The sequence below is a fragment of the Acanthochromis polyacanthus genome, chromosome 20 (assembly GCF_021347895.1).
Source record: "Acanthochromis polyacanthus isolate Apoly-LR-REF ecotype Palm Island chromosome 20, KAUST_Apoly_ChrSc, whole genome shotgun sequence".
Taxonomy (NCBI): Eukaryota; Metazoa; Chordata; class Actinopteri; family Pomacentridae; genus Acanthochromis; species Acanthochromis polyacanthus.
Genome location: NC_067132.1, coordinates 11,039,320 through 11,057,071, shown reverse-complemented (window position 1 = coordinate 11,057,071; position 17,752 = coordinate 11,039,320). Strand labels below are relative to the sequence as shown.

Genomic DNA, 17,752 nt, shown 5'->3' with positions numbered 1-17,752 from the left:
TTCTTGCTATGAAAAATAATGTATTTTTTGTTCATTTTTGCCAAGATAAAATGTCTAGTGTCAGTTTGGGGTTTTGAGGGTTAACTAAAGTCTGCAGCATCAATAGCTCGTATTCTTATTTTTCATTTTTTTTTGCTACAAGCATGCATACCCTTATCATCTCTTCTGAGGATGTTAAAGTATGGTGTCTTTTTTTCTCTCAGTGTCACTTATTTGCGATGTCTCCTTTCCCTCTGTCCCTGCTTTGCCTCTACAGTGGAGAATGTGAAGGAGGTGTTGAAGCTGAGTGTGGAGCAGAAGGGGGCCTCAGTGCCCATGGGGGAGCTCACTGTGTACCTAGATGGACTGACCGTCACTGACCAGGAGGAGCTGGCAACACTTACCAATGGCAATACAGCAAATGGCACCAGTGAGCTCAGCATTTATGTTGGAATGGGTAATGGTGGGGTTGTCAATTCTAAATTATGAAATATACCATTAAATGCATATTTAATGAAGAAACACAAGAAAACATTCACAAAAACATGCACATGGAAAGTCAGAAAAAGACCGTTGAAACGTCAAAACCTCTATTTGTTTTTACTACACTAGAAGTTTAGCTGTGAGGTAACATTATTTTCTCAAACCTCCACCAGAAGTCCAGCAGAATGGTGATGCCATCCATGAAAATGGAGACTCGTCTTCCTCTTCTTCAAGGGCTGCCAACAGGTAAACTGACAGTTCATGCTCCTCCACGTATTTAATGAGGAACAAGATTCTGCCTGCTTGTGTTTTCCTAAAATGGTTCTTCGCCTGGTTAGGATTACTGCTTCAAAACGAGGAGCATGCTTAGCCTCAAGTAGAAGAATCCTAACAGACTGATGAGTGTGTTTGCCCAGTTTCAATACAATAAGCCAGTGGAGGAATACATGAAGGCATATTTCTCACTATTGTTGATTCTCATATTGTGTCTTGTGCCAGCTCAGTGAGGTCTGTACCTTGTCTGTCTGTGTCTGTGCCTTTTCTTATTCCTTGTTGTCGCCTGAATGCTTTTAAGTTCTAGCCCTGGTTACTGGTGCCACTCTTATCTGCCACATTCTGAAAGTGCCCTTCTAACTGCGTTTTTATTGGAAAACCACAAAAGAAGCATGTCCGCTCATCGCACCAGACGGGAGGCTGTTCTGTCGGGGGGTGGGGGTAGGATTGTGGCTGCCTGGCTCCTCTCTGCATTGCAGTTGCTGAGAAGACTGCAAGACACAAACAAGGGGGTATTTAAAACTGTTTCCACTCCCTGGGAGTTCCAGAAATGTACAAGTACTCAGACAGACTGAAACTGTAGCCAGCTGAAGGACATTTGTGGTGGTGAGACGAAAAACTACCCTTGTCATTGCTACCTAAACATTGAAACCCTAAGCACGAGATGAACAGTGTTTATTTAATAAAAAAGGACAGTTATTTTTCTTAAAGCAAAGTCAAACTTAAAACACAAGATTATTTTTCTTGAATTAGCCCCTGCTATGGGAGGCGTTTTGCTGCCATAGTTTAAGTTTTAAAGAGAAGAGTCACTGCAAATCAGAACAAAGTTATCCCAAGTGCTCACCTTTATGCTCTGATGAAACATTTCTGTCCTGATGGAGTGGTAATTTCCAGGATGACAACGCCCCCATCCACAGGGCAGGAGAGGTCACTGAATGCTTGGATGAGTATAAAAATAATGTGAATCGTATCCACCAGGTCTCAACCCAGCTCAACAGCTATGGGAGATTTTTGACCAACATGTTAGACTGCTCTCTCCACCACCATTATCAAAGCACCAAATTAAAGAACATCCTTAGAAGAACGGTGTTCATCCCTCCAGTGGAGCTACAGAAACTTGCAGAATCCACTCAAGACACATTGAAGCTAGTCTGATGGCACATGGTGGCCCAGAACCTTACTAACTTTAACATGTCCAGTGTGCGCCAATGACGTCGGACCATCGGTCAAATCCGATTTGTGTACCAAAAGTCCGGTAAAACTTACTACATTACTGGTCTCATGTCCGGTGTAATTTTTTTCCTGTAACCCCGAAGTTCCACATAATGCGATCGCGCCGCGTAATGGAACGAAGCGCCGCTGTCTTGCTCCGAAAGTCAAAGCACACAGCAAGCGCAGCGGCGCGCCATCTGGATGGGGAGGGCTGCTCCTCAGAGAGGCTCTCGTGTGAACAGCGATATCACGTGATAAAAACGCATGATATAAACAGAAAATAAATAAACCACACCTCATTTCGCTTCTACAAGGTCGCTCTGCTTGACCCAGCCACATTGCTCTGTGATTTATAGTACTTCTAGCATGGTTGAGTACATGATTTATGTTTTGATAAATGAGTGCTTTTCTTTATCCAATAGTTAATTTTGTATGGTTTATTCTATATAAAAATGGTAATTTCTCTTCGCCCATGGCGTCGTGTTGTATCTGGGACATAATTAATAAAGTAGTAAATTTGTATAACAATTATTAAAATTAAATTATACATCAACTTTTGGTACATTTGTGCAGAAAATATTCGATCCAGTAAAAACTGTTTCGGTCCAGTAAAAAATTACTGTTTACTGGTCCACGGTCCAGTAATAAATTGTGCCCATTCGCGCAGACTGCATGTCACCCATCTGTAGATACAACAGCAGTGAGAAGAAAAACAAACATCTTAAATTTAACATTAATCATCAAAGCAAGTTGTCATAAAATGCTGCAAAAAACTCTGTGCTCATTTCATCAAATGTCCAGAAATAGAATTTCAAACTTTAGTTATTCAAGTTGAACATTTTCTTGACTAAAGTACTTTTACTTTTTGATCAAAGTTTTGAAAAATAGACTTTCTTGCTGATTGCTATTTTGGTTGTTATTTGTTTCGACAAAAGAGCACCACCTACTTCAAGATCAGTGATAGAAGCATAAAAAAAATAGAAAATGTTGGAATCCTAGAGACAGAGGTGAAGATGATTGATTTTATTATACTCCTGAGAAATCCCACCTCGCGAGATAAATAAACTGCTGCACAGGGTCTTGGCTTCTGACTTGCTTTAAATATAAGTAGACAAAACTGAGTATGTGTATTTATCTCCTCCACATTGTTAATATAATACTGTTTCAGTCCAAACTCAGCCTCCCTGCTCCTTCCCCAAAACGTGACTTTACAGGGCTCCAGACAAACTTTTCCCACAAGGAACACTGGATGTTAGGAGCGTCAGCATAAAATTTAGGAGCACCACTCAAATCAACATGCAGTGCATTTTTTCCATCTTAAGGATATTGCCAATACGTGCTTTGCTATAAATACACAAATTGGTTGTTTTATTTTTAAAGATCATAAAGTGAAGTAGGGCTTTAGGAGAAATAATCCCTGTTAGAGGTGTTGCAGTTTGTCTGCATGTGTTCCTGGAAAGTTTATGCTTATTGCTGTTGCTGCTTTTGAAGTGTTTCCTGTTTAAAGGTTGGTTTTCTGTGCCCACAATAAGTTTTTGTAAAAACAATGTTGGGCTACACTAAGGGCAGCACAATGCACAGCGTTTTCAACATGAGTTCACCCGCTGTTTCATCATCAGGTATTGGGACTGTAGTTGCAGTTTGAGTAAAATTTGTATTATTTTCTTGAAAACACACAGGCACATGACAGCCCACTCAGAATTGTCCCTATCCTGCATTGTTAATGAGAGTCTCTGTATCTGTGTCTCACACACCTACTCACAAAGACGACAACAAACCAAAACAAAAACAGGAGCATGTTTGCAAGTCATGCTGGTGCTCATACTTATAAAATGCAGTAGCACTGTCTCTAAAAAGGATTTTAAAATGCAACTAAATGGTCAGTCTGGAGTCCTAATTGGCATTTGTTCACAACAATTGACATTTATTCACAACATATAAAACTTGGCCGAAAAGAAGTGACCTATCTGCTAATTGGCTAATTACCAACCCTCTGATCTGTCCATTTGTGCCTCTCTCGTTCTCTTCACATCGCTGTTGTATGTTTGAGTGTAATTCTTCTGAAATTCCCATCCCTTCACTGGAAAAAATGCCCCTCTCAAAACAAGAAAAATAAAGCTTATTTCAAAGAACTTTTACCTTGAAATACGTGAAAAAATCTACCACTAGAACAAGAGAAAATGGCTTTGTAAGATTTCTCGAAATAAGATGTGATATTTAGAATATTGAGATCTTAAGATTAGCTTTGATGACTTATTTTAAACTTTGTTTTACCAGGATTGTCAAGATTAGGTGTCTTAAAATAAGACAGAAATGCTAAAAAAAGTAGTTTTTCACTCAAAAATAGATTTTTGCTTTTATAACTTCCTAATATGAGATGTATTAAACTTATTTTGCGTTTTCTTGTAAAATACAACTGAAAACAAGATAATTTCAAGATTGTTGGACTTAACAAGATATTTAAAATGCGTTGTCGTAATCCTCCTGTTGTCCTCATTTCCAGGCACCAAAAATTATTGTTTCCTTGTCTGAAAAAAAATCAGCAAATAACTTCCCCAGAGTTTTTGAAAATTTGCAAAACCTTCAGGAAGAAAATTCTAATAATTCCGTGAAAGTTTCCCTTAGAAGTTTTATTTTTTTTAAAATCCTTTAAATTTGGCAAGAAAATTCTTGTAAATATTATTTAAAAATGAATAAAGATCTTCCAAAAATACCCTAAAAATATCTCAAATGACTCCATGCATATCAGTAAAACTTCTATTTTCTTTAAGAACATTCACAAAAAAATCAGAAAAATATTGTGAATGTTCTTAAAGTAAAACATTTTTAATGTCTCTTTTTATCCACCAAAAAATGTTCAAAGATTTCCCAAAAATGCTGAAAATGTTGAAAATGTGGACATCAGAAGTTTCATTGTGAAAATTTCTTTTCCCCCACACTTTTTCAAACTTTGAAACAGATCAATTTTGACCCACAGGACTACACGAGGGTTCACCCCTTAAGCTTCAGTGTACCGCCGGCGGTACACCTACTAATTTGCATAGGAATTTCAAGAATGTCCGACGGCTGCAAACACGATTATACAAACACTATACGCCGATGGAAAGCTTAGATTCTCATGAATCCGCCGGTATAAATCACTTTCAGATGCGATTACCACAGCGGGTGAGAAAAACACATTTGTCCGACAAAAACGAATATTCATCCATCCGTTCTCTATACACGGCTTCAACGCACACAGCGCGACTCACATTTCCGGGTTTATTATTACACACACAAAAAAATGATTCCACAAAAAACGGCCATAATCCAACCTTTTACATCCAGATGACACAAGCCAGTAAACTATTTTGTCCAAAACATGTCCTGAAGTCGGTATAAAATCCCCGAATCGGTCCTTTTCAAGGAAATGCACCTCGCGATGCCCGTCCAATATTCTCTGTATTTTTCGTAATTTTTTTTATTTAAAAATAGAATATTAGCGATTTTTTGTACTGAAAACGGCTGGAATTGACTGAAGCTTAAAGGGTTAAAACAAGTCCCTCTATCTTGCTGAAATGTCTCTTGTTAAGTGAATTTATCTTAAATCCAGTGGGATGAGACATTTTGACTAAAAGTAAGACAAACAGACTTAGTAAGATTTTGAGCTTTTGCTCATTCCTCCTTTTTTTTCTTTTCTTACTTCATTGCTTTGTGGGATTTTTGTTAGCTTCCATTTCAGTTAGTTTATATTTCCACTTCATCTCAAACTGTCCTGTTGGGAGCCCCTCGCTGTGAATCCAGAGGCTCCATGTCTCCAACAGTCTGTCAAAACACTTCATACTGGTCTTAATGTTGGCTGCAGGACTGTGATGTTGAATTTGGTTCAAACTGTGCGTGTTTCTCTGTTTATGTACACTGACAGTCTTTAAAAACTTTGAGACCATATTTTTCCACATGATTTTTGTTTTGAAGCCCGAAACTGGATTTTCTTCATATGAATCATTTGTTTAGCATATTGGCATACAGAAACAAAAATCTAAAGTTTCAAGAATGATTTCAAAATAAAGAATTTCACAAAAGAAAACGGCACCTGCCAAACACAAAGTCACAACAGTCAATACCGAGTATGGCCTCCATTTGCTTGGATGCAGGCAGCAATCCGTCGGCGCATGCTTTGGACCAGGCTTCTGATTGTGGGTTGGGAACAGCCCATACGCCTGGCGACATCACTGTAGCTCAAACCGGCCTCCACCATACCCAGTGCCCGGAGACGTTGTTCATGTGATAGACGCGGCATGATGCTGTTCAATGGACTAACAATGGGGGCCTTTTTTGGGCCTTTATATAGGCCTTCAAAACCCATTCTCAAATTGTGCAGATACTCACTGAGTATTGCTTGGTGTGTATTTGGTTCACTTTTGCAAAGTGACCAACCCATGGTGGAATGAATCATGACAAAATGACAACTCATCATTATCTCAACTACCAGGGCACTAGATCATCAGTAAATCCACAATGAATAATTACAACCCCCCTACAAGTAGAATTCTGCGTACATTTCTACCTCAAAGTTTCTATTGACTGTCAGTATATTTTCAGCAACTGCTTGACTCTTTTGTCTTTGCACCTCATTTTCTCTCAGCATCACATTTCAGCACTAAAACATCAAGTCCACTTGTCTTTGAGTCACTGTTTGAAAATCTGTTGGCAACACTCCCATGTACCGGACATTTTAACAGACCTTGAGTTTTACACTGCAAAAAATCAAGATCTCACCAAGTCTATTTGTCTTATTTTTAGTCAAAATGTCTCATCCCACCAGATTTAAGATAAATTCACTTAACAAGTAAATTTATCTTAAGATAGAGGGACTTGTTTTAAGATTACGCATCTTAAATATTTTGTTAAGTCAAACAGTCTTTATCTTGTTTTGAGTTGAATTTTACAAGAAAACTCAAAACAAGTTTGACCCTCGTGTCATCCTGCGGGTCAAACTGACCCGTTTTAAAGTTTGAAAATGTGGGAAAAAAATATTTTCACAGTGAAAACTTCACCATTTTCAACATTTTTGGGAAATTTTGGAACATTTTTTGATGAAAAAAATAAATATTTACAAAATGTTTCTTTAATAACATTTGGAAAATAATCAACCAAAATCCAGTGAAATTTGCTGGATTTTGGTTGATTATTTTTCTGAACATTCTTAATGAAAATATTTGAAATTTTACTGATATGTATGTAATCACTTTAAATATTTTTAGGATTTGTATTCATTTTTTTTAAATATTTATTTTTGTGGATTTTTTTTATTTTTAAAATTTTTTTTCTTGCCAAATTTGGGGACTTTACAAAAAAGACTTTTAAGGGAAGATTTTAGGAATTTTCTTCCTGAAGATTTTGCAAATTTCTATAAATTTGGGGATATTTTTGCTGAATTGTTTGGATTTTTTTCAGACAAGGCAACAATATTTTCTGGTGCCCGTAAATTAGGACAACAGCTTGACAATCCTGGTAAAAATAAAGCTTAAAATAAGTTTTCCCAGCTAATTTTAAGATCTCAGTATTCTAAATATCATATGTCTTTGTTCTGTTGGCAGATTTTTTTCCCCACTTATTTCAAGGTAAAAGTTCTTTGAAATAAGTTTTTTAATTTTGAGATCAGCATTTTTTCCAGTGTAATCATAATCTTTTATGACTTTCAGACAAATTGAGAAATATAATTGACTCTCCCTTGAGTTGTCTGCACTTGTGACCTTTTTGGAGGTTTTCTTATTGGTAACTGGATCCCTACCTCTTGCTTTCACAAAGCCTGTACTTGATGGCATGCTTTGTATTGGTCTCACTGTGGACACGTCTTTGGCAGGGACTGAACTCTGCCGGCTCACAAAAGGGCCTCTTCAGCTGCTACTCATTACATCACCAGTCAATCCCATTATGCCCTGTTCCTAGCCCTACAAAACAATAGCCTCAATGTCACAAGTCAGAGCTTTTTATTTGACACACATGCACGTAGTGAAAGCCGCACATTTGGAGGGTCCTCAGCTGAACTCCTGTGTTCTCTCCTAAAGCACAGCGAATGGTACAGACTTGGGTCCGAGGTCGGGATCCTGTTCAGCCTCCAGCGGTGCAGATGGTCAGGTGCCTTCCAGCTCCTGCAGCCCGGCTCTTGGTCGTGTTGTCAATGGAAACACCACACCCAATTCCACCCCGGTCCACCAACCCTCAGACAGTGATACAGAGAGTAGAATGGGTGAGTTTGCATTTTACAGTCTGTTCTTGGTTCCCAGATTTTCCCTCTGAGTGTTAGTGGTGTTTGATGTTTGGTTGAGGCATGCACAAAACATTTTCTGAATGAGTAAACAAAGCTACTGTAAAGGATTACGTCAGCGATGCAGATAATGCAGATAACTGTCAGAGCACCTCAGTTTTAAGTGTGCAGATTTCTTGCAGGTATTCATTGAGATGCCTGGCCTTGTCTCGGGTCACTTTAAGCTTATGTTCTTCATGGTTCACATGGTCCGAGTGAACAGTGGCGAAGAGCAGTAGATTAATTTTCATTAACTGAGGCCTGTAATCTCTGCTGCTGTCAGCACCTCAACTCCCTGAAGAGATAGACAGGATGAAACAGAAAGCAGAGTGCAGTGTACTGTGGAGGGCAGGCTACCCTGAGCTGAGGTTCATGAAAGAATATTAATTCTCTACTGCTATAGCTAACTTAAGGTGGTCATATAGAAAGGAGAACTACCACTGTTGGTTTGAATAAATACAAATGCTACCCTTGTACTTGTAAAAAATTGGTCTGGTTTCCCTCATTTCTAGTGCCTTGGAGGATTTCAGGTTGTTGTTGGAAGATTATGTGACAGCCTTAGCTTTATGTTTATATGGAGCTGAGCCCAAAACACTTCCTCACAGAATTTGCATATATGGCTTGTATAGTGTGGAATTCTATTTATGATTTATTTTCTTGAATGCAGCTAGTTATTAATAGTATATTTTTTTATACAACTGACCACCCACTCAGGAGTAAAGTGCAGGTTGCTTGGATGGATCAAATGGTTGGTTTGTGCTAAACAGAACCGTTGTCTTTTTCTGACTTACCTGCAGTCAATGGGGAGTCCTGTGATGCGGGTCTGGGGCAGTCGTCTGCTACCAGAAGTGATATGCCACCCCCTGCAGATGACCATGAGGACTGCATTCAAGATGCCGCCCTCCAGGACTCTGACAAAGCACCAAATAGCACATGTCAATCCCTGCCAACTTCCACACCTTCTCCAGCCTCCTCTGTTGCTGCTAAACCTGCTGATAGCACTGCTGCTGCTACCGCTGCTGCTGCTTCTGCTGCTTCCTCCACATTTGCCTCTCCTCCCCAGGCGGCGACCACCATCACAACGTCCACGTCATCGTCCTCTTCCTCCCCAGCTCTGGGAGAAGCTAACTCTTCAGGAGCTGGAGGTGGTAGCAGCAGTAGTAGCAGTACAACTGCAACTACAGATGGGGCCAAGCCCAGGCAGCAGGTCCCCAATGCTGGTGCCTCAGATCCTCTACCACCAGGGTAAAAACCACCTTCAGCTGCACATTTTATACATTTTCTGACTGTTTCATGTCACTGTAAGTGGTCAAAGTTGTTTTACACGAAGAGTATTTACCTTAAATTGATACTGCTGGAAAATAAAAACATCCTTTCAGGATCAAACAAGCACCTGTGCTCATTCAGATTTCATAATTATAGTGCAACTTAGCACTAACCTTTTTCAACTTGTGGTTAATTGTTGTGTCTTTCAGGTGGGAGCAGAGAAAAGATCCACATGGGAGAACATACTATGTAGACCACAACACCAGGACTACTACTTGGGAAAGACCACAGCCACTACCACCAGGGTTAGCATCTCCATTTCTTCTCTCCTGTCTTCAGTTCCTATCAGAGTAGAATCTGTGTCTTCACTGGGTTCCTCTGTGTGTCTGAACTGTGGGTTTTATTTGCTTTCACACATGGGGTGCTAGAACCCGGTATACACCTGATGGCTCTCCAACACATCCGGACTTGAATAATAATTATGTAGCCATAGAATAACAGGCGTTGTTAGTTCTTCAGTTTACACTTTTTGAACTTGCAAGTTGTTTCCATAGATACTGTTTTTAAGCAACAAATTCGATGTGATAAAGTGTCCTGATGTAAGAATACAGAGGGTCCTTGACTTACGTTGGAGTTCTGTTCCTATGGATCAACATAAACTGATTTTTGCCGTAAGTTGGAACTCCGGCGAAAATGTAAACAAAGCTGTTACGTGCATCACGATATCGATCAGTTCTTTGGAAAAGTCATGAATACCAACGACTTTCATGCATGTATGAATCATTTTACAACACGATAGCACAATATTGTAACGGACTGATATTGTTGTTGATGTTCAGGTTTCAATGTTTATTGTTCAGTTACAGATTTACCTAACGTCAGTGAACGTGCCATGTTTAATTAGCTCACCTCTGATTGGCTGAGAGTCAGCACTAATGTACAGCCATGGTCATAAGTTTGGACACAGCATGACTTACTATGTCTGTTTTGATGTCCATTACAGAACATAACTAATATTTTTTGACAGCACCAGTTTAATTAGTCAACAAATCAACAAGGGATATAATATTATCAATAAATTCCAACAATTGGAACAACTTTGTTCCCAAAACATAATATTAGAAGAAAATAACAAAAAAATGCAGTATTTTCACAACCGAATTTGGTAAGAATAACAAAATGACACCAAACTCTTTTGATGTTTTTTTAAAATATGAAACTTAATATAGTTCTCAGGAGTTGTGTACTGTATTGTAAGTGACAATTTTGTGGTATTTTCTAAGATTCACAAGCGTCATGGTACTTGTGTCCAAACTTATGGCCATGGCTGTATGTGTTGAGCAAAAGAGAACTGGGAACTGCAGCTAATTGTTAAGCTAAGTTATCGTTTTTTGTACTTATTTTGGTGTTTGCTACGGACCACAGTAGCCTGTGTGAAGATTCAGTAAACGACCAGAGACCAGGACACAAACTCAGTCATTCATCACAGAGGGTCGCTGCAATATGTTACACTGTTTTTGCAACTTGACTGATGTTTATCTGTGTTTCACCCTGTTCAGATCATTTTATTATATCTAATTTCACTTCCATGAAGATGGCTTTCTTTTTCTTTGAGGCATCAGAGGAGTCTTCATGGGAGCCGTAATGAAGGGCAAAAAGTTAGCAAATGTAGCACAATCCAAGGTGGTGTACAACCAGAGAATGAAAACAAAGCTGTCCGCTCCGCTCGTCAGTTAGTTCCACATAACCAGTTCAGTCGTAACGATGAAATGGCGTAGGTCGAGGACATCATAAACTGAGGACTGAGTGTAAATTTACAGTTTTTCCCCACAATAACAATCATGTGTTTCTCCATCTGCACTGTCCTCTCTCCTTTATTCTGCTAGTTGGGAGCGTCGAGTAGATGACCGGGGTAGGATCTATTATGTGGACCACAACACCCGCACAACCACATGGCAGCGTCCCACTATGGAGTCAGTGCGAAACTTTGAGCAGTGGCAGAGCCAACGCAGCCAGCTGCAGGGAGCTATGCACCAGTTTAACCAGAGATACCTCTATTCTGTAAGTCAGTCTTCACCACACCCTCTCTTTTGTTCTCTCAACCTGCTTTTTGTTATTACTATTTTATAAATTTATTGCTACACTGACTATAGCATTGACACTCTCTCACTTAACAATTGCGGCAGTTTTTAACAACTACTGCCCTGTAAATTTGCACATTAAACAGCAAGTGTAATTCTGAATACAACAGTAACTCCCAGTGTACAAGTTCAGTTTTGCTGACCAAGGATAAATGCTGCCAATCTGCATCCCTTTGATCTCTCAAACTGTGGAACCTTTGAATTATTAAGTCATCTAACCACCATGAATCAACACAGGTTAATCTTTTATCAGCTCATCACTCAAATCATATCCCAGTGCTTAACTAGTTCTATAGAAAACAGAGGAAGCATCTGATGTAATAGATCGCTTTGTCTCTATCGTTATGCAGAGCTCTGAAATAGCTCCATTGTCTTTTTAGAAAACCTAAAGGCACCACTTTAAAATGACAAGATATTCACACAACACATCACAAATGCCTGATCTGATTCCTGACTGTTTTACTCAGCAATTTGTCAGGTTTTCAGCTTTAAATGTTGTCATTCCTGTTCAGCATGCAGTGCAGAGTTTTGTTTTTTTTAAACCAACCCGTTGCGCTTCAGTGTCCCGCCCACAGTACACTTTGAGATCTGCATAAGCAATTTGCTAAATGTCTGAAACTGCAAACGCGATTATACAAACACTATACGCCGATGGAAAGCTTAGATTCTCATGAATCCGCCGGTATAAACCACTTTCAGATGCGATTACCACAGCGGGTAATATAAACACATTTGTCCGACAAACAACGAATATCCATCCATCTGTTCTCTATACACGGCTTCAACGCACACAGCGCGACTCACATTTCCGGGTTCATTATTACACACAGATGAAAATATTCCACAAAAAACGGCCATAATCCAACCTTGGACATCCAGACGAAACAAGCCAGTAACATATTTTGTCCAAAACATGTTCTGAAGTCGGTATATACTCCACGAATAGGTCGTTTTAAAGGAAATGCACCTCGCGATGCCCGTCCAATATTCCCTGTATTTCTCGTCATATTTTTATTTGCAAAGAAAATATTAGCAATTTTTTGTACTGAAAATGGCTGGAATTGACTGCAGCTTATAGGGTTAATCTGCATCTGCAAAACTGTATTGTATACATTGTATACATTATAAGTGCACAACCTTGACAACAGTGAAAAGCTGTTAATGCCAAAATATGATGCAAGGGGGTAAATATTAAGAACAGAAAATTTTACAGCTTCCTTTGCAAATTGTCAGCAGTAACTTATTGATAAAATGGGCTGTGAATGGTATCATTTTGAATAATTTGATTGTCTTCTCAAGCTGACATGAGTACACTGGCTGTTGTCAGTCTCATTATCATGATCGGTTCAGGTATCACAGGACCACCCGCCGATTATTGCTGTCCTTCTTATAACGAATCTTATCTCCTTCTCCGGCTGCATTTGTTTTGCAACCCTATTCACTCAGTAAACTATTTCACATTTAATTCCATCTCATTTAGCCCAGAGGTGACATCCACTCCCTAAAATAGCACCTCCCAGTTCCTACCCCAGTCTGATTGTCTTTGTGAGGGTCTCTTTCCTGAGTCTTCGATCTGAGCAGTGACGCCATCTTCTCTAATAATGATTAACTTACAGAACAAATCAAAAGACAGACTGTTGGGAAGTGCAGAGCAGTTAGGACTAACACAGGGCCTACTTCACAACAACATGTCAACATTTCACATATATTTAGTATTTTGCTGTCATCTGGACTATTCTCTTGTCCTTTTTATGGAAATTATTTTTCTTTATTTTTAAAAAAATCTGATATATTTGGATTCTTTTCACCACATTCATCTCCCTGGTGTTTTTTAGATGTTTTTCTTTGTGTGTATACCTCCTTTTCAGGCATCCATGATGTCTGCTGAGAATGATCCTCTTGGCCCGCTACCTCCTGGTTGGGGTAAGTTCACACTCTTTCTTCTAAACACTGTGCTCACTTTCACCTGTTGTCAGTATTTACTCGACTCAAAACAGGAAATTGGTGTATGTCAGCAGTTTGCACTGACAAATAAAGAAAAACAGAAATGGATAATTCTGTATTATTCTGCAGAAGTTTGGACACATATCAGTACAGTGAGGATGCAGAGAATAGTTAGTATTTGTAAATTAACTCAATTCAAAGTGCACTAAGTGGAATCTTTATCAGTATTTGGTGTGAGCAACCTTTACCTTTAAAACAGCACCAGTTCTCCTCATTATCTTTGTGCACATTTTATTAAATTACACAGTGTGTAGATCATTCCCTCTGTTCTGGTCTAATCAGTGCTCTGTGGGGCCATCTGTTGCAGGTCCTTAATCTTCTTCTTGGTGGAGATAAATCTTCATGACTCTCGCTGTATGCTGGAGGCTGTTCTCCTGCTGCAGAATAGTTTTAGGACCAGTCAGCCCACTCCTTGATATTTCTGTGTGCTGGATATGAATGTAAACATCTGGTCTGCCTAAACTTTAGCACAATACTGTAAACTGGACCTGTTTTCATGCCAGACCCTATCATGCCGTTTAAATTGCATCAAGATGATTTTGAAATGATTTGCTGCCCTGACTGTCTACACTGTCCTCACAGTCTTCAATAAAAGCTTTGGCTGCGCTGTGACTACATGCTGTTCACAGAGATCACAGATGACAGCTGTGTTTACAGCACGAGTCAGCACTAGTGTTAGTCTGACATGTGTTGCCACACAGCGGGGCGCTATTTCCATTCTGCCTATTAAGCCACGGATTGCTGTGTTTGTTTTCATCAACTTCAGAGAGGCGTGTGGACTCCAACGATCGAGTGTACTTTGTAAACCATAACACCAAGACAACACAGTGGGAAGACCCCCGAACCCAAGGGTGAGCTCAGTGCCAGAAGATACACAACAGAACATAACACCACACATGGCCCATGTAACCTCACATAAACTGCCTGGAGTTACACCCTTACTGTTGAGCTGTGCAATTAAAAAATAAGTTAGAATGTATGACTAAGAATCTTTAAATGCATATAATTTAAATGTTAAATGTCATCTAGAGGATACTGGGCTTTTTCATGAGGTTAACTGGTACCTAATAGCGTAATAGTTGGACTTTCTTGGAATATGTACAGATTATGTTCTGTATGACAGTCTATGGGCTGAAATCAGTCTGCTTTCCATCAAAATTACTATTACTGTTTTAAAAATCATGTCTTTATTTGCTACATATTCTCAGTAAAATAGAAATCAAAGAAAAACGATGCTTCTCTTCACTTTGGAATACACAAACCCATGTGCTGTGCTGGCAAATCTCATTTATCATTTTAAAAAAGATGCTGTAAAAATACATGTAAATACTCAGTGAAGACACTTCTGAGACAGCAACTATGGTTGTATTAGCTTACTGAATACGATCTGGAAGGGAATTAATGTCTGCTTTTCTCACCTGATTTCCAGGGTTTCTGTAGGGCATTAAAAAGCATGAATAGTCATTAAATTGATTTTGTGAACATTAAGGCCTTAAATGGCATTAAAAATCATTAAATTTGATTCTCAGTGGCATCAAAAATTCTTTCTGCCGTTTTCAAGAAAAATATTTGATAATAATAATAATATGTAATTATAGACTGCGATTCGTCAGATACGTGCATCTGCATGAACGTGCTGAAGCATTGCGATAACTGCTCCGGCCGGTCAGGTACAGTTGCCAAAAACTGGATGTTTGGAAAGTGGAAGAGAACTGGGAAATGGGGAAATGCAAATTCCAGCAAAAATGGCAAGAAAACGGGAAATTCAGAGACTGGCTGCAGCCCGTGGTCAGGGGAGGTTTCCGGATTGAGAAATAGTAAAATGAGGGGACAGTTTTCACATGAAAATCATCTTTCACAAAAAAACAAACCCGTGCAATTTGTTGAGTTCATGGTCACTGCATTAAAATTTTTACAGTATAGCATTAAAATGGTATTAAAAGCATTAAATCTGACTGGCTGATTTCTGCAGAAACCCTGATTTCAGTCACGCTAATGTGGCTAATTACAGTCATTATAGCTAAACAAAGTGTTGTGAATTATCGTCATGTATGATAACATTTAATCTATAACAACAGGTTAGACAGATTGTTTCAATATAATAACTCACGGACACATTCAGATAGCAAAGATTTCTTTCACATTATCTCTTTTGATTTTGTTTTTCTAACCCATTTCACAATATTGGGTTTGGCAGGATTCACTTCAAAAGAAATCTAACCATTGTGTTGTTTTCACCTTGTTATTGAAGGTTAAAGTGAATTCGCTTTATGTAGTGAGACAACTCACACAGCTGGATGTTTTTTGAAGCATTCTGGGCTTCCTAAACTTCAGCTTGGCCTTAAACATATTTTCTGTGTTCCACAGTTACCACTTCATATGTATAATTAATTGGTATGTGTATGTATGTAAATTGAAATTGAATAGTGTGTGTATGTGTGTATTTATTCATGTGTGTGTGCCTGCAGGCTACAGAACGAGGATCCTCTGCCTGAAGGTTGGGAGATCCGATACACAAGGGAAGGGGTTCGTTACTTTGTGGATCACAACACCAGAACAACCACTTTCAGTGACCCCCGCACTGGAAAGTCCTCTGTGTAAGAAGACTTGTTCAAATAATTGACTTGTTCGTGTGTTCTTCGTTACGTTTCATTGCTTGAAATGAAGCCAGAGGCTGTTGTTGTCAGGAGCCTGAAGAGCTGCAGCTCAGTGTTCATGCATAGTTTAAGAGAACACATTTGCCGGGACCAGATGGATTCATTTTGTGTTTAATCTAGCTAATGTACTTATAGCTGTAAGGTACAGAAAAACATATGCTGATCCAGAAAAAATGTTTCCCACTAGTGTTTTACTTTCACCAGGCTCTTCTGGAAATTTTAGATTCTTTGGAACTCAGGAAATTTTTCTCCATGTTTTATTTCTGGGAAGACACCAGAACATATATGTTTACATACGTGACAGACATTTTTTGCACATAAACGGTGAAGACTATTCACCTCTGTAAAAAAAAAAAAAGTTTCCTTTGTATTTGTCAGCTTCTACTTACTTCATTATAAAATTTAAATCATTTGCTCTTCCCAGCACCAAAGGCCCTCAGATCGCATATGAGCGCAGCTTCCGATGGAAACTTGCTCATTTCCGCTATTTGTGCCAGGTAGGCATTTCCTCTCTTTTCCTCTCGTTCTCTTCCTTGTTCCTACTCACCCTGGCACTCTTTCTAATCGCCCTTCATTTTGTCTCATCTCCTCAGTCTAATGCTCTCCCCAGCCATGTGAAGATCACAGTCTCCAGACAGACACTGTTTGAAGACTCTTTTCAACAAGTAAGATGTTCCCTGTACCACCGTCTTCTTCCACGTTAAATTGATGACAGTAACACATTTCAGTTTTCTGCTGTATGTTCCTGATTGTGCTGAAGTCATGTTGTGTTTTAGCTGATCTTGTGTGTGTTTGATGCATCTTTTAGATTATGGCCTTGAAGCCTTACGACTTGAGGAGGAGACTGTATGTCATCTTCAGAGGGGAGGAGGGTCTAGACTATGGTGGCTTAGCTCGGTAAGAAAAACAATAAAAAGCTTAAAATGTGAATATAAAATTGAAAACAGATTTTTTTATGTGAAATATAGCAAGTGATTGATCTGCCTGTCTTTTTCTCCTGTTATTCTCCATCTTTTTCTCCCTGTGTTTACTGCAATACTTTCCTCCATGTACACTTTATCGTTATCTTTTCCCCTTTCCTCTTTTTCCCTCTGTCTTTTTGTCTCTTCACTTTGCAGAGAGTGGTTCTTCTTGTTGTCCCATGAAGTGCTGAACCCCATGTACTGTCTGTTTGAGTACGCTGGCAAGAGCAACTACTGTCTGCAGATCAACCCAGCCTCTGCCATCAACCCGGACCACCTCTCCTACTTCTGCTTTATCGGCCGCTTCATTGCAATGGCACGTTAACATGCTGCACACACACATACGAATCATTGCGATGACACTACAGGCTGGGTTATACTGGGATCAAAGTGGTTTTGACGATGTGTTGTCCCACCACGTCGGGCAGTTTGTACACTGCCCTGTGTTTGAGAAAAGCTGACTGAGCCATTCATAATGCTCCACCT

At 39.2% G+C, this 17,752-nt stretch overlaps 1 protein-coding gene across 3 annotated transcripts in view; it reads left to right on the top strand.

Moving 5' to 3' along the window:
* Positions 1-17,752, top strand: part of LOC110965042 (NEDD4-like E3 ubiquitin-protein ligase WWP1) — a 44,596-nt gene that overhangs the window by 14,585 nt on the left and 12,259 nt on the right. The window contains exons 6-18 of one of the 3 annotated variants that reach the window (XM_022213951.2): positions 257-436; positions 636-708; positions 7,998-8,179; positions 9,034-9,481; positions 9,712-9,807; positions 11,389-11,563; positions 13,512-13,566; positions 14,414-14,498; positions 16,116-16,244; positions 16,729-16,801; positions 16,898-16,969; positions 17,113-17,201; positions 17,423-17,582. In XM_022213951.2, coding sequence (XP_022069643.1) covers positions 257-436; positions 636-708; positions 7,998-8,179; positions 9,034-9,481; positions 9,712-9,807; positions 11,389-11,563; positions 13,512-13,566; positions 14,414-14,498; positions 16,116-16,244; positions 16,729-16,801; positions 16,898-16,969; positions 17,113-17,201; positions 17,423-17,582 — 1,817 coding nt within the window. The remainder of the gene's footprint in view (positions 1-256; positions 437-635; positions 709-7,997; positions 8,180-9,033; positions 9,482-9,711; positions 9,808-11,388; positions 11,564-13,511; positions 13,567-14,413; positions 14,499-16,115; positions 16,245-16,728; positions 16,802-16,897; positions 16,970-17,112; positions 17,202-17,422; positions 17,583-17,752) is intronic. The other 2 variants (XM_051940311.1, XM_022213952.2) reach the window with 2 other exon arrangements.